The 25,707-nt window shown below is 32.1% G+C and overlaps 4 protein-coding genes and 1 pseudogene across 4 annotated transcripts; 1 reads left to right on the top strand and 4 right to left on the bottom strand.

Moving 5' to 3' along the window:
• Nucleotides 1-2,233: 2,233 nt before the first annotated feature.
• On the bottom strand, nt 2,234-3,669 carry LOC128186026 (uncharacterized; annotated as a pseudogene).
• A 7,959-nt stretch (nt 3,670-11,628) lies between these two features.
• Nucleotides 11,629-15,940, top strand: LOC128186024 (putative nuclease HARBI1). Its single transcript, XM_052855752.1, has 4 exons — nt 11,629-12,050; nt 13,291-13,628; nt 13,929-14,183; nt 14,308-15,940. The coding sequence occupies exons 1-4, from the start codon at nt 11,835-11,837 to the stop codon at nt 14,522-14,524; spliced, it is 1,026 nt and encodes a 341-aa protein (XP_052711712.1). The 5' UTR covers nt 11,629-11,834; the 3' UTR covers nt 14,525-15,940.
• A 10-nt stretch (nt 15,941-15,950) lies between these two features.
• LOC128186025 (uncharacterized) lies at nt 15,951-17,829 on the bottom strand. Its single transcript, XM_052855754.1, has 3 exons — nt 17,499-17,829; nt 16,480-16,651; nt 15,951-16,144 (listed from the first exon to the last, which is right to left on the bottom strand). Exons 1-3 carry the CDS (start codon nt 17,651-17,653, stop codon nt 16,010-16,012), a joined length of 462 nt encoding a protein of 153 aa, XP_052711714.1. The 5' UTR covers nt 17,654-17,829; the 3' UTR covers nt 15,951-16,009.
• Nucleotides 17,830-18,050: 221 nt separating this feature from the next.
• On the bottom strand, nt 18,051-19,459 carry LOC128186023 (uncharacterized). The gene has a single exon (XM_052855751.1). It carries the CDS (start codon nt 19,388-19,390, stop codon nt 18,242-18,244), a length of 1,149 nt encoding a protein of 382 aa, XP_052711711.1. The 5' UTR covers nt 19,391-19,459; the 3' UTR covers nt 18,051-18,241.
• A 1,883-nt stretch (nt 19,460-21,342) lies between these two features.
• Nucleotides 21,343-25,504, bottom strand: LOC128185397 (apical junction molecule-like). Its single transcript, XM_052854999.1, has 4 exons — nt 23,951-25,504; nt 23,681-23,786; nt 21,763-21,840; nt 21,343-21,416 (listed from the first exon to the last, which is right to left on the bottom strand). Exons 1-4 carry the CDS (start codon nt 25,502-25,504, stop codon nt 21,343-21,345), a joined length of 1,812 nt encoding a protein of 603 aa, XP_052710959.1.
• Between the last annotated feature and the right edge of the window lie 203 nt (nt 25,505-25,707).

The following is a 25,707-nucleotide window of genomic DNA, read 5'->3' as shown; positions in this document are numbered from 1 at the left end:
GGCAACTCTCTCTTTTTATACGTATTTTTAAGACAAATGTTTCCTGGGGGAAAGCGGGGCCCAGTCGTTAACTCACATATATTGATTTAGAAGTATTTAATTTAGCAGATCAGTAAAAGCATGCGTTCTATATAAATATTGTTTTATAAAATGAGTAATGCTATATAATTCTTGTAGTTTCCTAAAACTATTCATAGGAAACATTTTCGGTGTAATATTCTGTTTCACATTAAATCTTGGTGATGAGAACAATGATGAGTTTGCAAAATACGACTTGCAAAATATCTCTGAGTAGATCACATAACTCTTGCTGGAAATTTTTAAAATAGCATAAAAATAAATAAGGCTTTTAAAGAAACAAAGCATGACTTGTATCGTGATTAAAAAAGTATTCGTTTTTGTTAACTGAACTTTATCTTTAAAAATTTAATAGACAAATTTTACAACTTATTTACCTTTGCGTTATTTATATTCTCTGTGATGTTGGAATAGTTTATTCGGTCTGCCAAGATTAGCTGTGGTATTTCCAACAAAGAGTAGTTGAAACCACGTTAATATTTCTCATACTGTGACGGATGTTAGTATAAGGTGGGGGGCATTAACGTTGCCGGAAGCGAGAGCAACAGGCGAGAACTCACGTGTCCATGCGGGCGACTATCATTACCTTTCATATACAACCACTGTCTATCAAAGGGAAATGCCTTGGGTTGCAGGGATTGTATTGTCCTATATTGACACTCAGTCATAATTCCATGAGATATTCATTTAATTATATATGAATAAAAATATACTTAAAATATCAAAGCTGATTATAAATCAAGAAAGTTAAATAAGTACTCTTGCTTTAAAATTTAATGTTTTCAGGATGACAATAACTTGACAGTCACTGTTGAAAATGCAAAAAAACTGTGTCATCTTTCATGATGATATGTAGTTGTTCTTATGTATCACGTTTTTACAACATGTCTCCGATAAAGAGTTCAAAACAATTATGGGTCAATAATATTCTTTCCCATAATTAAAAGATATACCCTGTGTCAGATAAGCCAGTAATACTGAAGTCTTGTGGGTTTTTTTATGAATGAAGTTTATCCATTTAAAGAGCAGAATAAAAAAAGATATCCTTTAATATAAACTTAAAATTATCTGTGCTACGAATAAAGACTCTGAATACCCATTCACCTATATATGTGTCATTTAAATTATTTTCTGTAGATCTCATTAGTTTAGCTAACGATACAAATTCTGTATGCATAATCAAAAAATCAAGACGGTATTTGGAGCAATTCTTTAACGAATTAAAAACATAACAAGCAAATTTGCAACACATTCATTACAACTGTTTATACAAAATTAACAGACTGAGTAAAGGCTTTGTTTTTATGCCTGTTAGCAAATATTACGAAATCAATGATGTTATTTTACAGTCAGTGGATGTTTATAGCTAAGAAACATTGTCAGTTAAGCGTTTATAAAAAAATACGATGTTGATAAGATTTTAATTAAATTAATTAATCTTAACGAATGATTTATTTGATTCTCTTTCTAAATGCATTATAAATCCCCAATAATTCTTCATATCATGTCTTAGACAGACTCAAACTTTTTACAATGAATCTATCTGCCAAAGTAAATGTAGGCTGCAAACCATATCAGCCATGCTATAAAATGATTATATAAAAAAACTAAAACGGTTGTACTTCGCGCAACAAAGTATTCTATCTCATATTTTGAATATCCAAGGTACATGTATCATAATATTTTGTAATCTTTACCGACAACGTCCTTTTACCAAGAGTCATGAAGGCGAAGATCCGATTAGACATAGAACGTTAGGTTGTTTATATGCGTATTTTATCTTCCAAATATTTCAAACCTTTCAGCTATGTGTGATGTTTTAAATGTGTTTGTCAAAAACGCATATCGTTCAGTGTTCAGGTTCTCTTTACCATTATTTAAAAGTTACTCACTGTATCAGATAAACCGCCTCACCCGACACCAAATATCAACGTATATTTTTGAGACAGCAAAACATTACATTTAAAGAATAACGTATTTTCTAAAGAAAAGGTAAACAACTGCATTTCGGTAATGATTAGATTTTCCAAATAAAAGTCTTTGAAAAACTTTTATTCAAATTTTCATAGATTTAAAATGTTGATTTTTACCGTTTAATTAAATACAAATACACAAAGTTGAACAACGTAAAATGAATCTTCATATTTTTATTGGCTCATAATTAAACTCTTATAAAAAAGGATTTGCCACTAAGTATGGATATTAAGATATGTTTGATGTTTTTAGATTTCGTTTTCCGTAACTTCCAGATGCAAAACAAAATTTTAGAGTTGCTTCGATATTTCTTTCTGCACCTACGAAAATATATATTGACATGAATTTTAAGACAAATTTATTATAATTACTCTAAATCTTTTACAGCTTTAAAATCAATCTATCGCATATTCAAATTGACACATTTATGAAAATTTTTACTTTTACCTTTCTCTCAAACTGTTCAACTCTTTCCAACGGTTATGACGAGTCCGCAGTGAGCCAACTTTAGGCACACCTGATTTCACTCTGTTCTCGTCCTTCTCAAAATTTGATTTTCCTATAAAATGAAAAAATAGAATGACAAATAAAATTAAGATTTTTTAACATGATAATCCGAAAGAAGCCTTAAGGGATATTTTTGGAGAGAATAAAGATTAAATGTAAACAATAATTCTTTTTATTTGATATTCATTCTTGTTTTCCTTTTTTGGAAATGATGCAATTAAATTTGTAAAAAGAAATAACCTCAACAAACTTTATGTGCTAGTCAATTTTTACAGTGTTTGAAAGCTATTTTCTTCGTCAAATACTAATTAAATGTAGAAAATCAAATATATACACTGTTTGAAACGACAAGAGTTATTTACTGCATGATAAAAGGATAAACTTACCACACTTGCAATCACAGTTTGTTTGCATTTCCTTTACGTACACTTGATCGTTGTAACACAATTCTATTTGAAGTTCGTAAATTCCTTCTGAAATCAGCAATCAACAATTTCAATTCACATAAGATAAAATTACAACAAAAATATAGTACAAAAATATTTTTTCTTCCATAAGTTAAAAGCCAAAAATCTTTTAAATATTCTATCTTTCTTTTTTTTCAAATTGCGATTTGCTCACGTGAAAATTATTCCGTATATAGACAACATTTCGAGTTGTTCAAACATTGTTTTAATACTTGCCACCACAACAACCAATTTCCATTTCCTCTCGATATCTCGCATGGACACCTGACCGACAACAAATCTGTGTTGTTTTATTAAACTTTGCGTTGAGAATTTGGTCAATCTTCGAGTACACACATTCATCGCCTACAACTGCAAATACATTCCAGGTCAAGCAATTTCCATTTGCAAATTAAGTGTATTGGTCTAAATTTTCAAAGGTTTTCATACGTATTTATATATCTGTATAACCTCTTAAATTCGTAGAGTTTGCAGTCGTTATTATGAGAAAAAAACATAACATCCAGGGTGTAAGTGCCTTCATCTTCTACTTCCAAATGCTCAGTCAACGACTGGACTTCTTCGCTGAAGCATCGGACAGTGGTATAGTTTTATAATATGTTACATTAGATTATATTATAGCATACTCCTTCATATTTGGACTGTCCTTGCATAATTATATCAACCCACGGGCTGTTTTTTTTTTTTGGATAGAACATATGCTTTGTCATTTTGGACTTTCCACTAATGTGTGTCCGATAAACTACGTTTAGTCAGGCAAACTCATCGTTTGATGGAATGTACATCGGGTAGCAACATTTAAAATGTTCATGTATTTTATTCTATTACTGGTTAATATGCATTACTTTTGGGCATCTCCAACATTGACGCGGCATGTAAGCATGTTTAGCATTTAAAGGTGATTTGATATTTGAGGACCCTGCGAACCAAAACACAACTGAGCCATTTCCTGTCAGGCATTGCTATAAAATTCGAGACTTAAATCTATTTATCTTGCTAATGCTTCTAACAATAATAAAGATAAGAAATAATCACTTACACCACCGAAAAAAATATCTTTTCCCATGGTTCTAATCTCGAAGGCTATTTGAAGCCCATACAAGTTTATTAAAATGCTGCATTACCAACGTGTATACAACGATATTCGTTTTTATTTGTTTTATATTAAAGTATTAATTATGCTTTACATTTGAACAGCTGAATCGAAGAAATTTGGAACCTACAATACAAACACAAAACATATCATAGCCATAATAAGACATTCGTGAATTTTGTTTTAAATTCTTACACAAAAATTATTGGTAGTTTAATTCTTATTTCAATTTCAATGTCATGTTGTATTTATAATGTTACAATACTTATATTATAAATGAAGTTTAATGTATTCACTACTTACAATCTGTAAGTCAAAGAAACAGTCTAGAATATGCTACCTTGAAGATTACTCATCCGGGGCGCAAAACTATGTCAATGATTCATTCATAAAAGTCCATCACAGCAATTCAAACCTACATGAAAGGTATCTTTTCAATCATAAATTTAAAGAGTAATTACAATACATTTGCTCATTACAATTACTTGATAAAAAATTTTCACATGGCAAACTGTGATTATATATCTAGCATTATACATGTATAAAGAACAATGTGGTTTACCTTTACAATTTTTTCTTAAAGTTAAATGCATTCGTTCGATTAACTGCTGTGTGTATTGAATAAGTATCTAAGATCGCGAATCATCAATTGTATGTCAATGAATCTTTAAAACACGACCAAAGATCCTTTTGAATGCATTCTTCACATTAAATCAAATATTCTATCATATTATCTTTATTGATTAAAGCAGAGCAAAAAGGGTATAATTGGACAATTCTTTTTGAATCATAGGGGGTTTTATTTTTTTAAAAACCCTAATATTTGGATGTTTGTACAAAAAAGTGCATATATATCTGTCAAAACCCTTTTAATATTAAATAAGTTATCGTCAAGAAAAACTGTGCCAGTTTGGATCACACATATGCGTTCTCCAGATATGTACATGTATCTTCATTCATGAACCGGGGTGCGTCTTTTTACCCCAATGAACCCCAATGATACCCCAATGAACCCCAATGACACCCCAGTGAACTTTGAGATACCCCAATGATACTAAGTTTGTTCATAATCAATACACTTAATGAATTTTATGTACCAACATATCATGCTACACCAATGAATGAAATTTCAACTACGCGGCGTTTTTTCACCGATTGATTTTCCAATGAACCCATTGTTATCCCAACCAAATTTCGTTGATACCCTCACGAACCACAATAACCTTGAAATGAGCTCTGTGCAATGATTCATTCACCAATGGATTTTAATTTTCCAAATGATACGGCAATAAATCTCATTGATACACGAATGTACCTTTACTTAATGAACAATTAACCCCAACCAGACCCTGAATAACATTAACTTACCAATGATACCGTATTTTAGCTGTAATGATACCTAAGTAAGCCTTATTGATACTTTGATGAACCCCAACAATACCTAGACATTATTTAAAAGCCCAACCCCACCCCTAAACAAAGTTTTTTTTGTTAGGGGGGAGAGGGAGGGTTATAGGAATTATCTTGTCCATAAGTCTGTCTGTGCAAAATTTGTGTCTGTTCAATACTTGTACTTTTTTACCCTTGGACTGAATTGTCACACTTTCATTGGTTTAAACATAGCACGTGATTGCCTCATATATCTCTATATTTGTACTGTGAGAAATAATATTAGGCAATATGGCCGCCATTAGCCGACGCTTCGCTTACTCATTTCGACATTTCATAGTATTTAATACATAAACCGCATGCCGTACGTTCTTAAGGTATTTGGAGTAGTTGCCCTTTGAAATTCTTTAAAATTAGAGTAGTTGCCCTTAGAATATTGACGTCACATTGTTTTGTCTGGAGCAGAACAAAATGGCAGCGTCGACATTTGCTCAAATCTCTGCAGAGGAAAGGGAGAAAACGTATAAAATTGAATAGCAACAAACATTGTAAGTGAACATGGGTGAAGCAAAGATTTTCAAAGACTATTTGAAAGGTGAGATTGTAAATTTTGAAGAGTTTAAATGTGTTAAATTGGACGAGATGTCAGGAATCTTGTACATGGTTTTGCGTAGATCATCGCAATTTGTGAATAAATACGTCACTTGATAGTCCTCGGTAAAACATAACATTTATTAGGTTAGTTACTGACTATATGGAACGCCATGGCTGCCTTATGTTATGTGATTTTATTATATGTTGTGGGTCTATAATTATATGCTGTGGTTCTATAATTATATGCTTTGGGTCTATCATTATATGCTGTAGGTTTGTAATTATATGCTGTGGTTCCCTTATTATATGCTGTGGGTCTATCATTATATGCTGTGGTTCTATAATTATATGCTGTGGTTCTATTATCATATGCTGTAGTTCTATAATTATATGCTGTGGTTCTATAATTATATGCTGTGGTTTTATAATTATATGTTGTGGGTCTATGCTGTGGGTTCATATTTATATGCTGTGGGTTCATAATTATATGTTGTGGTTTCATTATCATATGCTGTGGGTTCATTATTATATGCTGTGGGTACATAATTATATGCCGTGGGTTCATAATTATATGCCGTGGTTTCATTATTATATGCTGTGGTTTCATTATTATATGCTGTGGGTTCATAATTATATGCTGTGGTTTCATTATTATACACTGTGGTTTCATTATAATATGCTGTGGGTTCATAATTATATGATGTGGGTTCATAATTATATGCTGTGGGTTCATTATTATATGCTGTGGTTTCATTATTATATACTGTGGGTTCATATTTATATGCTGTGGGTTCATTATTATATACTTTGGTTCATTTATTATATAATGTGGGTTCATTATTATATGCTGGTATACTTAAATTTTACACAGGGGCTCTTATTATAAATGTTCCTAAACAAAATGGCGGCAGATTCCACAGGGTTGATAGGAAAGGTATTGGAGGATTTAAACTTACATCTGTTTCACGACAGGTTCAGGGCTGAAAAAATAACCACAGATATTGTATGTAAATTATCTGCACACGAATTCCAAACTTTGGGGATCTCAAATACAAGGGATATGATGAGATTAGAAACGAGTGTGTGAAATATGGAACTGAAAAGCCAAAAAAGGTATGGCCTCAGTGTGGTCCTCCGATGTATGATACTCTAACAACAGTATTAGAAATGTTCCTCAAAAATGGATGCACAATTACTTACATTTCAAACCTTCTCTCAGTGTCAAAAAGAACGATTTACAGAAGAATGGCACAGTATGGACTTAGTAAAATGAATTTTTCAGAAATATCCGACAATGACCTCGATTTAAAACTCGGGGAAATTTTAAAAGATTTCCCCCTCTGTGGAGAAAATCTCTTAAGACAGATGATAACTTTAAAAGGGATAAGGGTTCCTAGGTGGAGACTAAGAGAAAGCATACATCGAATGGATGAACGTGGTGTTTGTGAGAGACAAGCTGGCAGACTACACAGACGTGTTTTTAATGTAACGGGCCCAAACCATTTATGGCACTTAGACACTAATAATAAACTTGTGCGTTGACGATTCATAATTGTTGGCGGAATAGATGGTTTTAGCAGACTGGTGATGTTCTTAAGATGCACAGACAATAATACAGCTGGAATAGTACTGCAGTGTTTTTTTTTTTTACACATAATTTGATATAAAGTCAGACCAAGCAGTTTTAAAGATATTTAAGAAAATGTAGGAAAGCAGATTGATTAATAAATTCATTGAACTGTTTATCAATAAGAAGGATACATGTTATTTGTTTTCAGACTACAAAGTTTTAATATACAAAATCAATTATTTTCAATATGCATGTAGGTTGTGTATGAAAATATAAAATACAATTCGGGTAAATCCTGTATATCCATTATTGAAACTATATAGTCATTAAAATCATCTGTAACTAATAGAATTGTGTTTTTACGACTATAGGTTTACCTGGTATTTACTTCGGAGTGGGATTATGATATATGTTGAAAACTCTTTCCACGTATTCATTAAGATAAAATGTCAAATCCGATCATTTTATGTAAAAATTAATGAAAAATGATCGTTGTTATCTAAGAATTAATCAAAATTAGATCAACGCTTCTGGAAAGAAAAAAGTTAGACTGAATGGGTGATCCAGTCGACTAGGAGGTCTTTTTAGAAACGCAACATTTCATATAAATCTTTTCTCGTAATTACGAGATAACTAACTCGTAATAACGAGATCTTTTCTCGTAATAACGAGAAAATTATCTCGTAATAACAAGATCTTTTCTCGTAATAACGAGATAATAAACTCGTAATAACGAGATCTTTTCTCGTAATTACGAGATAAAAATATTTTTTTATGTGGCCCTATTCGTCTTTCGTACAATGTTGAAAACACTATCTTTTATTTGTTTGAGGAACTGAAGTAGAGATGTGCATTCAGCCTCGCCCAATGCCCGGAAATCCAACACAGATTCAATTTTGCGGGTGGGGATCCTAATCAGTGTAGTGGTAATAGAGTACGTGCAATATTCTTATGCAATAGCAGTTTTATTTTATGCCACTGTCATCGAAGATTTGGGGGGTACATAGTTTTTGCCCTTTCTGTTCATCGGTCTGTCTGTTTGTCCGCAAAAACTTTAAAATTGCACATAACTTTTGAGTGGTTTGGGCTCTGGCTTTCATATTTTACAAAAGTATTCCTTATGACCAGGCCTTTTTTGCGGAAACACCAAATTTGACCTTTTGACCATGAAGTTTGATCAACTTTTACAAACATTTTCACACTTTTACCTTGGCCATAACTTTTGAAAATTGGTGCTATGGCTTTCAAACTTCACATATGTATACATTCTGACAAGACCTTTCAGTAGGTATATGTTTTACCTTGACCCGAGAGTTTGACCCATTTTTCAAAAACTTGAACCTTGGTCATAACTTTTGAACATTTAGCACTAGGGCTTTCCTATTTTATAGATGTATTTCTCGTTTCAAGCTCTTCCTTTGGATAACAACAAATTTTGTCTTTTGACCTTGACCTTTGGAGTTTGACTTGCATTAGAGAAACTTCAACCCTCGCCACACGCTGCCATTCTGGGACATCAGTGTTTCACAAACACATCTTGTATTTATTTTGGTTAATTTGGCTTTTTCCCTTTGAAGAACTACTTATAATTTATCAAATTACATGATTTTAAGATCATAATTTTCTCACCCTCTTAATAAAAATATGATTGCGGATCCATAAAAAAAATACAGTAACGTTACATTTAGAGGGCAAACAAATCATCAAATTAAAATCAGATGCGTTTGTGAAACACTATGAGCCCGGCGGCAACAAATTTCGAAAAAACAATTTTTTAGCATATATGTCACAGTTAAGGTCACAAACTCATTGTCCTATGTGTCATTTAAAAGCACCTAATTAGTGAAGTATGCATACCAAATACGAAGTCTCTATCTCCTATAGTTCAAAAGTTATGGCTAAGGTTAAAGTTGACAACAGACAGACAAACAGGACAAAAACAATATACGATTCGGACGCATAAAAATGTGTCCTTATAGAATTCGTGAGCAAACACGTACGGCTGCGCTGAGAGAGATGCCGAGACATAGAATTTTTTGAGCTATTTGGACTTACAGTAACGTACTCTCAAATGACGGTATATATTCTCAAGCTTGTACTTGATTTTTAATAGCACACTCCCTTTAAAGAATCTTAAACATCAACAATTTAATTATTATAGTTGATATAATAAATTAAACAAGAAATCAATTTTGTATACTCAGTATTTTAATCATTTTTATTGTAGTTAAAAAAAATAAAAGAATTTAGAACACAAACGCATTTTCTGCTTTGTCTGAAAGTATTATATTGATAAATAGAAACAGGATGTTTTTGTGAAACACTATGCACCCGGCGACAACAAAGCTCTAAAAAGCAATTTTTAGCATATGGGTCTCATTCAAGGTCACAAGATCATTGTCCTTGGTGTCAGTTGAAAGTGCTTGTAAATGTAAACTATAAAACGAGAAATCCGGATTCGAATAGCTAGTTTCGACTAAATCGACAGCATATATAATTATGAATCCACAGCATATAATAATGAAACCAGAGCATATAATTATGAATCCACAGCATATAATTATGAACCTACAGCATATAATTATGAACCCAGAGCATATAATAATGAAACCACAGCATATAATAATAAAACCACAGCATATAATTATGAACCCACAACATATCATAATGAAACCACAGCATATAATTATGAAACCACAGCATATAATTATGAACCCACAGCATATAATAATAGACCCACAGCATATAATAAAATCATCTAACATAAGGCAGCCAAGGCGTTCCATATTTCTCCATAATATTACTTATTATGTTAGTTACTGACTCACTACGGAAATAAATGCAAACGTGTCATCTACGTTTGGCCTTTGTATGACATTTTTACTATTAACCAATGCTTATAATATATAATGAAAATACATGTACAGGACTATCAACAAAAGTAGGAAATAAGGTTCAAAGCAAGCAAAATAAATATATCAATTGTGAATTTCATTTTGACATTGTAATAGCATCCAATCTTAGATGGTTATGGCAAAACACTTACAACAGACGTTATCTTTTCCAAAACATTTGCCATCTTGGATTAAAACAAACAACAATTCTTTCTTTGTGTACCGTTATGCAAAAGAGTTCTGAATATGATTTATTAATATCGACTATTTCTTTGCGATTTTTAAAAAAGAAATCGATACATTTGTCTTGGAAAAACAATAAAAAGACAATTTCGAATAATTCATTTCAAAAATCACACGAATCGTTTGTTGCAGATTTTCTAGCCACTGATGCGCTCATTCTTGCCATTGGAAATTCTGTGCCTGCTTTGTTCTTTTTATTAATACGATATCTCAAAAAATGCGTAAATAATTTCAAAAATTTATCTATAATACATTTTTTAGATACCCTATTAGATGAAATTGTCTTCAGCAAGAAAAACTTACATGTAAAATCAGTTTAGAAACTTGTCTACACTTTTTTATACCTAAATTGATTATTTGTTTGGCTGTTTTTAATTTTTGTTTGCCCAACAATCTTTACCACTTATTTAATATATAATCAGTGACCTGTAAACATACAATATCTGGACTGATAAAAATAAACGAATAAGCTTTTTTAAATATCTGTATTATATAATTATCAATGTATTTAAGGAGAAATGGTCACGATTTGGTAACATTTTATTTTTCGATTATTATTGTTTATTATGCTTTGGTCATGCTTTTCTAATAAACCATAATTTGAGTGTCAGTCAAAGAGATACATGTAAGATATAGAGCTCACAATGGCTCGTGTCATTTTTCTTTACATCGGTTCAATTTACCGGTAGAACTTCTTTCTCAAGCTGATTTTTCTGTCTGCTTTTTCGTTTGAACCTAAATACACGGTTTCTAGTTTATCCATTTTAAGTCTAAACCTTGCATTTTCTAGTCAACATTATAATGTAAAAAAAAAAAGACCTGTAGCCCTTTTCACAAAAAATCTTACGATTAATTTTTATCGTAAGTGGAAACTTAAGTTTTTGTTCATTTTCACGAAAAATCTTACGAGATTCTTACGTGTAAAATTTGTCGTAACTTTACGAGAGCTTATACCCTCTCTTAAGTGTAAAAATAAAAACTTAAGTGCAAATATCTTGTCGTAAGATTATTAATTGACAACAAAAATGGCTGCCTTTTTTCTGCTTTTTGAAAACGATCGTGCATTGCGACGAGAACGTATTTTTCGGGACCGAATTAACCCACTAGATAGATATACGGACCTAGATTTGGTTGCACGATACCGTTTTCCTCGGCGAGAAATTCTTCTCTTGACTGATTTGGTAAATGATACTGTACAGCATCCAACCTCTAGATCATGTGCGATTCCTGTTTATATCCAAGTAAGTTTATGATTTAAACTTCTTTTTTATCTCAATTTCATAGAGAGTTAACGGCTCGTAGTGAAATTGTACTGGCAATGTTTTCGGTCCTCTGTAATTTCGCCCCATGTGGCATTGGAAAGACAATTCATCAATATAAATAAACAGGCACCTGTCAGTATTGATCTATCACAACTTTATCAACTCCAAAATTATTATCATTTTACCTCACTACTAATAACAAAAATATAAGAAGCAGAAGAGTTTATTAATGTATTTTCTTTTCTATATTTCTCAGCTTACAAATATATATTCCTACAAGTGTAGGCTAAGCACAGCCTTAAACTATCTATATCTCAAATGATAGCCTATGTTTCGATTATTAGGGAACAGGCAAAATTTATCACAATGTTGGGACCGGTTTAAAAAAAAATATTCATTAAAAAAATTGACATGTCCCATGGCTTTCACATTAAAAAAAAACCCATGTGTCCCATGCCATTAGGCTAAAAAAAAAGTTACTGTCCCATCAATATACATCTTCATATTCGTGAGATTTTTGCAACAAAAAGTACAATGTAAACAATTATTTTTATATACTACTTTTATAATACTATATGGTACAGTGTATGTACATGAAGGGGAGTAAACTCCCTCTTAAAGGTGTAGAATGGCCATCACTTGAGTAAATTGGCTTAGAAAGTAGGAATTTCCTATCCTGATGACAACTAATAGGTTTAATTAAGCTATAGTTAATTACGGGGATAAGAATAAATACTTCAAAACAGTTTTAATCAATTTTAATAATCATTAAATTCATGAATTTGCAGCAATTTTGCTGTCTGATTTTATGAAATAACATTATATTAAGCAACCTGACTATATATAAAAATAAACCCATTTTTTGCAGAAAAAAAACCCAAATTTTTCTTTCAAATGTATTTTACATGTAGACAAATGCACCTATCTTAGTATACATAACGTTAAAAAAAACAAACAAATTTTTACTCCTTCCTGTCCAAAAGTGATATTTTAGATGTACACATACATGTATTTACATAGTTGAAAATCACCACCTTCCCCAATTTCCAAAGACATTTTTTGTGTAAAAATGTTTTTTTTTCCCAGCCCATTGACCTTAAGGTCAACTGATTAAAAAAAAACTGCTTTAGAATTCTTTCATATCTCTTTCCCCCTCCCCCTCCCCCTCCTCATCTGTAACACCCCACTAAAACATTTGTGTAAATGTCTCTTTTCTCAGGGGTTGATCACTCTTCGATTTTTGGCTAAGGGAGACTACTTGTCTGAAGTGGCAGACCTGCATGGAGTCTCTGTTCCATCATCATCCAGGATATTGCATTCTGTCTGCCTAGCTTTATGTCAGCAGCTGAACAACATAACTTTCCCAAGCACACCGGAGGAACTAAAGAGAGTGAAGGATGGGTTCTACAAGATCGCTCATTTTCCAAATGTAGTAGGTGCCATAGATGGTACATTGATACCCATACAAGGCATGTCAGGAGATGATGAACCCCACTTCATCTGCCGAAAGGGTTTTCCCTCCATCAATGTTCAGGGAGTTGTGGATGCTGACCTTCGGTAAATACATGTATTCATTGACTAAAAATTTACATTAAAATCATATTGCATATAACTTTTGCTCTTTTAACAATTTTTGAGAAAGATTTCACCAACCCACTTGGCCACTCCCAATCTCATTAATATTAGATCTTTGTGCATGTGTAGCGATCTATTTGGAGCGGATCAAAAATCTAATTTTAATTAGATTAGTCCACTTCCAATATAGTCATATTACACTCACCCACCCGCTCAGTCAAAAAAAACTATAGCAGAAATAATTCGGTTTAACTAATCAAGCTTAATTAATATTCATTTCAGTTTTACCAATGCTGTTGTGAAATGGCCTGGATCAACTCATGATTCCTTTATATTGACCAATTCCTCTGTACCTCAACTGATGGAAACTTTGAATGGACCCTGGATTTTGGGAGATTCAGGATATCACCTAAAAAAATGGTTGTTAACTCCTTTCAATGAACCAAGCGGCACCAAAGAAGAGAACTACAATCAAGCCCACTGCTCAACCAGAAACACAGTGGAAAGGGCTTTTGGGGTTCTTAAGTGCAGATTCAGGTTTGTTCATTTTTTTTTGTATATCAGTTTGAATTAATTAAGAATTAAATCCACCTCAAGATTCATCCTTGACATGTTAATTATAACTATTCCATGTGAACATAATTTTTTTCTTTTTAAATAGATGCTTGCATAAAACTGGAGGAAGTCTTCAGTTCACTGCCCCTAAATGCATCAAAATGATTGAATGCTGCCTAAGACTGCACAATATGGCAATTAATAGACGACTCCCTCTTGAAGCTGCAGATGATCCCATACAGATTCTGCACAACAACACTGTATATAGAGGAAATGGCAATGATGGTTTCAGGGTGAGACAGACCATTGCTAAGAGGTTTTAAGAAAATTATCTATAAATTCATGCATTATTCCTTAAATTTCTTATGACATTGTGTAAAAAATAGTACATGTGTGAGTATCCTCACACAGAATCTGATCATGCAATTTGTCTTAATATCATATATCAAATGAAATGAAAATATGATATTTAGTTGATGAAAATAGCAAATGTCTGAACGTTTTGAAATGATAATTATGATCATATAAATGCAAATATGAAATGAATATGTAAATGTAAATATTCTCAACATAGTTGTGAAATATACTTTAATATCATTTTATTTCTTTTACATGTAACATTATAAAAGGTGTATGTCTGTATGTCTTTATGTCAATTTTCTCTCATTCTCTCTGGTTCTCTCTTACTATAATTGCTCTATCTCTTGATCCTTCTCTCTCTCTCTCTCTCTCTCTCTCTCTCTCTCTCTCTCTGATTTAGTAAATGAAATAGAATTATCTGTAAATTATAATTGTATAGTTGAGCTGTAACATTGGATTGTTGTTTATCAAGGAAAAAACCGACAAATTTCATTAAATCTTTAACAGCTTTAATAATATGCATGTACAGCTATAAATATTGATAGAAGTTTATAACAATAACATGTACATGTAGTAAGAATTGTTAGTATGATAGTATTATAAGTAAATGTTTCAAAGTGTTTGTTGCCTTAAAATGATAATTATTTCAGTTTATATGAAGTGAATGAATTTCTTCATATATTTCATTTTTTCCTGATTATAAACTGTTTAAAAATTTGTATTTAAAGCATTATTATCACAAATTAAAAATTATTGTAAATTTTCATAGAGTTTTTTGTCAATTCTATATCTGACATTGATAGTTTGAATAATTGTTGGTCTTGTCAATGAATAAAGAATTGAATTAAAAGTAACTGACCAGAAAATTATTTTTCAACTTGCTTATTTTCACCAAAACAGCAATTTTAAAGTGACAAAGTAAAAATTGCTTGTATCATTGGTATTACATGTATATTACTGAGTTGTCTTAAATCATGTAATCATAAATGATATGAAATATATTCAGAAATGTTATTGTTGACAAAAATATATCTGCTATTTGACAATCATATCTGATTCAATATACATGTTTAATAATTATATGAAGAAAAAACTCTCTGTCTGTCTCTCTCTTTCTATCTCTCTGTCTCTCTCTCTATGTCTCTGTCTCTCTGTCTGTCTCTCTGTCTCTGTCTCTCTCTCTCTATCTCTCTCTCTCTCAAATTGGAAAAAAAACTATTATGAAATATGGATTAAGGTTGGGATTAAATAATTGAAACCTTCAGCTATCTTCTGAATTAAAATGTTCATCCAAATATTTTCATTTACATAGACAGAAAAAAAGATTCTTGTATAAATGCAGTATTTCCTACAGAATACAATGTATGTGTACAGGAACAGAGTGTAAATGAACAAGTCAAGTTTCTTTTAAAATTTGCATACTATCATGCCATGAGAATAATTTCACATCAATTTTTGTTTACATTATAAACATGTAGTTCGTACGTACCATTCTCCAAAAGTACAAGACTCTGAGAAACTTCAGAGGTATCCACCCCTCCAGGCACCCCCTCTACTGCTGATCTAGAAATTGTTCCAACAATCTGCAATGGAATGCAATATACATGTAGTTAAAATCTTAATACCAGTGTTAATTAATATTTCAAATATAGGGATGATTTGTTTTACATCATAATATGTAATGAATGAAAAAATAACAGCATTAATAATTTAATATATGTAACAACAAAGCATTAATATCATTACTATTATTTAAAGCTTATATTAAAACAAATTAATTTTAACAGCATGCATTCTTACATGCAAGAAGTTAATAAATGAATTGAATAATTAATGTGGTCGTAACAATTATGTTTGAAACAAATAAATTGTTTAGACTGTCACTAGGTTTCAGTATTTGGTTTTAATTAAAACATGCCTTCTGTTCCCATGATTTTAAATCATCCTCAATACTGGGACCTCCTCCTGTCCCACCAACTCTTCTCCTTCTCTCTGCCTCTCTCTTTTTTGTTTGGCTACTCAAATCCTGCCATTTCTTTTTCACATCACTAACATCCCTACTGATGTTAGAGCAGTTTGCTGAATTGACACTGGAAAAATTAATACTGGTATTAAATAGTTGTACATTCTTAGGAAACATTTAAATTGAATTAGAATATAATGTATTGAATAAATCAGTTCTTTATTCATTCATTCGTTACATACATCCATCCATCCATCCATCCTTCCATGCATTAATATATATATATATATATATATATATATATATATATATATATATATATATATATATATATATATATATATATATATATATATGTGTGTGTGTGTGTGTGTGTGTGTGTGTGTGTGTGTGTGTGTGTGTGTGTGTGTGTGTGTACAGTATATCCATTTTCCTATCCATTATTTAACTCAACGTGCTTCTATTTATTCTTATAAAATTATATTGACATGAGAGCAGTTCTCTTCTAAAAAAAAAAGTCACTAACATGATCATGATGAATGTATATAAATAATTTAAATGCATTTGTGAATATTACATATAATTAGATGTATCTATGATTTTGACAAGATGAAATTACACATACTACACACACTATTGGATGCTATTGCAAATGTATGCATTATGCTAATTTATTACATAATGTACGAGTTTAAGCTATTATAAAATTTTGAACAATCTGTCAACTGTCAGACGCATCAGTTTATTTATAGACTCGGGTTTTCCCTATCCTGTGTTATCCCCCTTCCCGTGCTGATATCTCAACATAACAATGTATTGAGTAACATAAATAAAGCATAATATTAATTAAATTTTATATCTATGGATTTATTCAGTACATTCTGTTTATTGAATAAAAAAGTATAGATATATATATAGCAGATATATTAAGGATCCATACGGAAAGAATACAATATATATGTAGGCCTACTTACTGTGCGGTTATATCTGCCCAACAACGATTCTTCACCTCATTTGTCAACGAAGGCGTGAATTTTCCTTTGATAATTTTTATGTTTTCCGTCACGGCCTGGACAAGAGCTTCTACTTCTTCAGTAGACCAGTTTGGTTTTCGCTTTTTGCATTCCATTTTTGACAGACGACAATAATGTAAACACGGAAATGTGTCATAAGCATGCGCGTCAGAAATGAAAGTACGTTGTTAGGGAAGCTTTTTGTCGTAAGTGTAATCTTACGTGCGCGATCATTAAGAATTGACGTACGAGAATTTTTTCACTTACGAGTGCTTTCGTGAAACTGACTTAATATTTCTCTTACGAGATTCTTAACTATAAATCTTATTGTGAAGGTATGTATTTATAACATGCACAGTGCCCAGTTAGTGAATAACTCACCAGGCTGAGTTGTATTGATCGCAGTGTCGGCGTGAACGTCCGTCTGTAATCAGGGTATGTGTACAACTGTCGATTTCGCGCACCTGATCAGCTGATTGTTATTGAACCCCGAACCCGATGTAAATAAAGCACTACATTCCTCCCCATTTTATTTAAAAGGACTGGTATATAAAAAGTTATAAAAACATATTAAAACAATCCAGCTTGCCAAATGACACAAATTACATTCAGCTATGAACAATCAGACATTCCGACTGTATCGACAGCAATATATAAGTGTGCCATAGCAATGAGACGCATAAAAACAAAATGAATATACAGAACTATACAATGAAGTGCTTTATCCAAAGCTTAAAATCCTCTATCAAATAATCATTTCCTATGTCAGAAAGATGAACACCATCATCTCTGAACAAATATGATTTTCTTGCAATAATTTTTGGATGATGTATGAAATGTTCTCTATCTAAGATTTTTTTAACTTCTGAATTAATAATCGTTCTTTCTTTCTCCCCTTCTGTCCATTTTAAGTTCCGCCAAACAAGCCTAGAAAGTATTTCTGAAAATAAAATATGACTCCAAGAAAATTCTTTCATAACAGCATTTAAATCCCTCTGAATTTGTGAAAATAACCTTTTTGAGCATGCAAATTTTATATCATTGGAACCAAGATGGATTATAATGAAATCTGGGTTTGGAAATTTTGATTTACAAAATTCAATGATATCTATTAAACTCTCCCACTTCATTCCTCTAACACCTTTCCAAAAAATCTCAAGAACATCTTTATCAAACTCTAAGTTTTTGACTCCTAATTCAGTTGCTCGCTTTTCACTCCAGTATACAAATGAAGAACCTAGTATCCACACAACATATTTTTTGAACACTTTTGTAAGTAATTCAGCACTATTTGACAAATTAATTAAGATACTTAAAATTTTCCAATGTAATAGACAAGCTGCATTTGTAACAGGATATGGAACCAATGGTATTTTTTCACCAGAGAACTTGTGATTAAGAAATTTTTCTCCAACTACTGAATCTTCATCACTAAACACTGATCCCTGGCAACATTCAAAGCGCTCATCGTTGTTGATAAATTTGTACAAGTTTTCAAAGTTTTCCAATTTCAGAATCTGAATTATGCGCAACAAAAGACCAAACATGAAATCAACCCAAAAAATATCCAAATGTTGAGAAGTATAATTGTTGTTGTGATTTTTCTGATTGTGTATATCCAGAAAATGTGTTTGTCCAAAGTTAATATGACAAACCGAACAACATGTCGATGGTGAAGCATACCAAGGTAAATGATCTTTAATAATATGCCGTTTAACATGCGTAAATTTTGCCAAGCACACAGGACATGGTTTGCCTTTTTTACTTTTGGTGGCTCCTTGAATTTTAGGCGGACTTGGTGGTTCGATGTCTGATCCAAATTCATAATCTGGTATGAATTCATCCTCCATCATGAACTACATAATATTATAAAATATAACATATAGTAAATATTGGTAATAAAACTTCATGATACACATTTTTTCTAAAAAAAATCTATATGTTTATTAATACATAAACACACTATTGTAATTAGGAGACCCAAGAGAAATAGGAATATTAAGTCATAAAACCAATACACCTTGATATATATACACAAATGATAACCAAGTCGTTGATTATATTCTGTCCTAAAAATGAGGAATATTTTTAATTTATTCTATTTTTTTTTTTTAAAACACCAGTATGATTTAGATATCTAAATCATAATCTTTCAAATATTCTGGCTTTCTTCTAACCCTTTTATTTAACGTTGAAGGACCTGAATGGTTGTTACCAGTTGATGGACTAAATGTAACTCCGAGATCTAAACTAGACAATGACATCAGACTATCCGACGTCATTGACTGCGGAGCCACAGATAATTCACCGTTTTCTGGTAATCTGAATATTGTATCAAGATTTAACTCGTCAAATTCTGAATTACATGTATCTTTACTGTATTGATCTTTAAGAATCTGATTTCTTAATCTTGATAGCCACAAAGGGTTATCTCTGTCCTGACACAATTTAATTCTGTCGTGGTGTATCACTTCTTCTTTCTTTTGATCTTGAATTTTGTATAATACTGGAGATTTTATCTCTGTTATTACATAGGGACCTTTCCATGGAGATTTTAACTTTGGACTTGTACCTACAATTGTAGCAGGATTTGTCTTGTATACAATATCCCCTATCTCATAGGTCTTTTGAACTGATTTTAAATCATAGTCTCTCTTTTGTCTACATTGAGAAGTTCTAAGATTTTCTCTAGCTTCCCTGTGAATAGATTCTAAGTTTGATTTAAGATCCTTCACATATGTGTTTAAATCTTTATCTTCCTCATGATCTACAGTACCTAAGAAGATATCTAATGGCTGAATAACATCCCTACCCAACATCATTTCATTAGGTGTAAACCCTGTTTGTCTATTCTTGGAAGCCCTTAATGCGCCCGCTAATTGTTGCAAATACTCATCCCATGTATCCTGTTTATTTTTAATGTAACACCTTAAAGCTTGTAGAAGAGTTCTGTTGCATCTTTCTACCTGTCCATTGGATGCAGGATGATATGGTGTTGTTCTTGTTTTAGCAATTTGTAGAAGTTCACATATTTGACGCATAATAGTACCGTCCATATTTTTTCCCTGGTCAGTATGTAACTCTAATGGGCATCCTAATCTACAAATAATATTATCTACAAAGCTCTTGGCAATAATCTCTGCCTTTTGATTAGGTAAAGGAAAGCATTCAATCCATTTTGTGAACTGATCTATAATCATCAAAATGTATTTATTTCCATTCTTTGTTTCAGGTAAAGGTCCTAAAATGTCCATATGTATTCTTTCTAATGGAACACCAGAATGATATTGTCCCAATTGTGACTTAGCTTTGACATTAGGTTTTTTGTTTTTGTTACATACTTCACATGATCTTACATATTCTTTGCAATCTGAACGCATGTGATACCATATTGCATATTTTCTCAATTTTTCAAATGTGTTTGTTTGACCTAAATGTCCTGAGAGTGGAATGTCATGACAGAGTTCCAAAACTTCTTGTTGTAAACACTGTGGGACAACATAAATTACTTTTGGTGTTATAGGATCCTCCCATAGATAGTATAGAATGCCATTACTCATTTGTAATTGGGATTTGCACAACCAAAAATGTCTAACAGTCTTACTAGATAATTGAAGTTCTTGACTTGATGGTTCATAGTTATTTTTTAACCATGATACTATTTGTTTAATGTCTGGATCTTGTTCTTGAGCAAGTTTGAGTTTATGTTTATCCCCTAGTACACTTGTAGACTCACTGGACTGGTCCAAATATGGACTAATTGAATCTACTGTTGTTGATTTGATTGATATAGGGACTACATAATCTACATCATCTTCAAAAGTTCCCCATTGTTTTCTAGCTCTTGTACAAAATGGGCAACCTCCACAAGGAAGAGCACTTAAAGAGACATTTGATCTATAGTCATTACATGATGGTATTGAATCAGGGATTCTAGACAATGCATCTGCATTTTGATGCTTTACACCAGACCTATGTTGAATGATCATGTTGTATTGTGATAATTCTTCTAACCATCTAGCTAACTGACCTTGAATGTTTTTGAAATTGGTCAACCAAACAAGACTATTATGATCTGTTCTAACTATAAAAGGTCTTCCTAATAAAAAATGTCTAAATTGTCTTGTAAAAACAACAATAGACAAAAGTTCCTTCCTTGTGGTACAATATTTTCTTTGTTGTGGTGTTAGAACCTTGCTAGCAAAACAAATTGTTTTTTCTATACCATCTTGAACTTGACTCAGTTCTGCCCCAATACACTTGTCTGAAGCATCTGTATCTAATATGAACATCTCATCAGGATCTGGATGGTGTAAAAGTGTAGCATATAAAAAAGAATCTTTCAAGTTTTTAAATGCTTCCTGATGTTGGTCAGTCCATTTGTACTCTGATTTTTTACTGACTAACTTGTGTAATGGTTCAACATATTCAGCAAAGTTTCTTACATGATCTCTATGATAATTCATAAATCCTAAAAAAGACTCTAATTCTTTCACATTCTTAGGTTCAGGCCAATTTTTCATGGTTTCAATATTCTCGGGTGTAATCATAACTCCATTGCCATTGACAATTCTACCTAAAAATTTAACCTCTTTCTGAAAAAAATGACATTTCTTTGGTTTAAATTTTAGGTTGTATTGTTTGAAACGTGCCAGTACATGTCCCAGTTTTTCCAAGTGATCTTCAAAATCAAAACCTAAGACTAAGATGTCATCCAAATAAGCTAAACATTCAGTCCATGTTAAACCTTGTAATACCAGCTGAATGATCCTACTAAAAGTTGCTGGGCTGTTACACAGACCAAAAGGTAGCCTATTGTGTTCAAACAAACCATATTTTGTAATAAATGCTGTCTTATGTTTGTCATCTCTATGTACGGTAATATTCCAATATGCCGCTTGCATGTCAAGGGTACTCAAAAAATAACTTCCCTTTAATGATTCAAGACAATCATTCATATTAGGTAATGGAAAAGCATCTTTGGTAGTTACTTTGTTTAAACCTCTAAAATCAATGCAATATCTCAAACTACCATCTTTTTTCCTGACAAGTACTGGAGATGAAGCCCAGTCTGATGAGGATGGTGCTATGATACCCTTTTCTAGCATTTGATCTAAATGTTCTTTTTCCTCTTTTTCAAAACATAAGGGCGTTCTCCTTAACTTTTGTCTAATAGGTTTTGCATTACCAGTGTCAATTCTATGCTGTATTTCACCATTAAATGAACCCATATCAAAATCATTCTTAGCAAAAACCTCTTGGTAAGAAATGATGAATTTTGCAAATACAATAGATTGCTTTTCAGTAAGATTTTGAATAGAACTTTCAAACATATCTATTAAAAAAGATGGAATTTTTCTTTTAATTTGATTTAAGCTGATATTGTCAATTTCCAAAGACCTTACATCTATTTGTTCATCTGCAACTCTTGATTTTGAATTTTCTACTTCAAAAACTTGATCTAATTGCATTCCAATACCCACAGCTGAGTTTCTTTTCACAGTTATGAATCTATCTGTGAGGTTCTTCAACAGAATGAAATTTTGATCACAACTAATGACACAATTAGGTGATAATAAACCATTTAGATCTCTACATGGGTTTATAACAACATCAGAATTCGGTGATTTGTCAAACACGATTTCTGCATATACACTAGATCTTGGTGGTATAACAACTCTCTTTTTTATTTGAACTCTCAATATCAATTCTCTCTTTGTTTTTGTTAGCAACACATTTAGCAGAAATGATATTTTGTGCAATAGACAAAGAAAAATTCTGTAAACTGATATCTACCTTGTTATGTTCTAAAAAATCAAGGCCTAATATGACAGAATCATCTATATTTGATATAGCAAAATTCCACATGGTTTTGAAATTTCCTAATAATAAGGGAACATTCTGACAAATCTTAGAATCTATGTTAGTTCCACTTATACCCTTGAGAAGCACATGACCTTTGATCTTGGGAGTGGGGTGTAACCTCTTGTAAAGATTTTCACTGATAACAGAAACTTGTGCTGCTGTATCAACTACAGCATCTATCGTCACATTCTGAATTTGAATTGGCACATAAAGAGTTTTGTACTCAGATGGTTTTTTATGTTTAAATTTAGTATGTGGTTGTGGCCTGGGGGTATTACTTTGAGCTGACGAATGGCCTATTTCCTCAGCTCGAGAGAGTTTAAATTTCTCTGGGACCTTGTTGGTGATTGTGGGGGTGATCTGTTTTGTGATGGCGATCTTGATCTGAAAAATGTATTATTTTGCATTGAACAGTTTCTTGCAAAATGCCCTATCTCCCCACACTTGAAGCATTCACTCCCTCTTTCTGAACTGTTAGATCTTGACCTATTGTATTTAATGGGAGATCTTTGTGTTGACTTAAATCTGGGTCTTGACTCTCTCTCTACCTCATTCATTTTCATTCTTTCCAATATTTCTCGCAATAATCTTTTAGTCTCTTTGTTGTCATTTTCAAGGGTCAAAATTCTGGATTCTAGTGATGGAGTTGTTTTGGGAAGGACTTTATTAACTAGTCTAATGTTTACATCTTCTGTGTCGGGTATGTTGTCTTTTTCTTCAAATGTCACTCTTCTGATATCTTTCTTTGTTCCCATGATCAATTTTTGGTTCGTAACTGCACTCTTCATATGTTGAACCGCTTCGTCTAAAGTTTTTGGATCTTTATCTAAAGTGACTAATGCAGCTCTCTTTTCCAAACAGCCCCTTAGAAATGCATCGATAGTGATGGTGCTTCTGAAGAATTCTGGACTGTCTGGATAAGCCTCAGTGGATAAATCTTCTATCATTTCTGCAAATTCTTCCAGTGTTTCGTCTGCCTTCTGTTGGATCTCTTGCAGTTGGCGACGAATTATGTGAGGCTGGTCCTTCCTGTCAAACCTTTCTTTAAATTTCTGACATAACAACTTAAAGTCCTTTTGTACATTCTCTGGTCTAGAACTAAAGAATTTTAATGCTTTTTCTCTCAAACATTCAATCATCTTGTCAAGTTTTTCTCTCTCATTCCACATGTATTTTTTAGCAATATGATTAAACTGAATGTAGTAAGGCTTCCACTCTGTTTTTCCATCGTAAGTTGACAACTTGGGTGGTGTGGGACTGTTTTGTATTTTTGAACCTTTTCTGTCCTCAACTTTTTCACTGATGGGGTTGTGATAGACACTATGTGGGGCCAACCTATTTATGTTTGAGATAAACTCTTCATGCTCTCTTTCTTTTTTCATTTGTCGTTCTCTCTTTTCTATTTCTTTCTCTCTTTGATCTATTTCTCTCATTCTTTTACTGAATGACTCTTCTCTTTCTGATCTCTCTCTCTCTTCTAATAATCTCATTTTCTCTTTCTGATCTTCTAAAGTCTGTAGCTGTTCATCAAATTCTCTCTCTCTGATTGCCAATTTTTCTTTCAAATCTTCCTCTCTCCTTTCAAACATAAACTTAAACTCATCAGCTATTTTATCTCCTTTTTCTCTGGTTGTTTTCATGCTTTTTTGCCAAAATGATAACTCTTCCTCTTTTTCATCTAACGTATGGTCTTTTTCTTTCAATTCATCCTCTCTTTCTCTGATAATATTCTCTCTTTCTCTGATATCATTCTCTCTTTCTCTTATCATTTCTTCTTTCTCCACCAGCTCTTTCTTCAACATATCAATTTTTTTTAGTAAGTCTTGTTCTTGTGTACTAGACCCTTCTGTGTCCCCTGCGTGTACAGATTGTTCCACATTGCTGGTTTTTACTAAAGTTGATGGTACAACAATTAAACCTTCATCTACCAAGGCATCCCAAATTGAGCTGGGAATGCAGGGAATGATTTTGAGATCTTCTAAAGTAATTTTACCTTTGATGTTTCTAATATCGATAATTTTCTTTGCTCTTTTGTCCCCAATATTTCTAATGTTTTTTAACTCTTCAAATGTTGCTTTATTGATATCAATAGGAGTAGCCATGATTTTGATCGTTTACTCCTGCATACACCTTCTCAGTATTGGTCTTACTTTATGTATAAACTAAATCATCAGACAATCCGACGAAATAGTCATGTTGTGATCTTAAAAAAACATGTAGGTGTAACTAACGCAATAGGACAAAAAAAAATCAAAAAAATCAAGAAAAACAATACAAATCCTTCAATAATATACTAATACTTTAA

The sequence above is a fragment of the Crassostrea angulata genome, chromosome 5 (assembly GCF_025612915.1).
Source record: "Crassostrea angulata isolate pt1a10 chromosome 5, ASM2561291v2, whole genome shotgun sequence".
In the NCBI taxonomy this organism is placed as follows: Eukaryota; Metazoa; Mollusca; class Bivalvia; order Ostreida; family Ostreidae; genus Magallana; species Magallana angulata.
The sequence above is the reverse complement of the archived record's forward strand: the minus strand, read 5'-3'. Positions and strand labels throughout refer to the sequence as shown.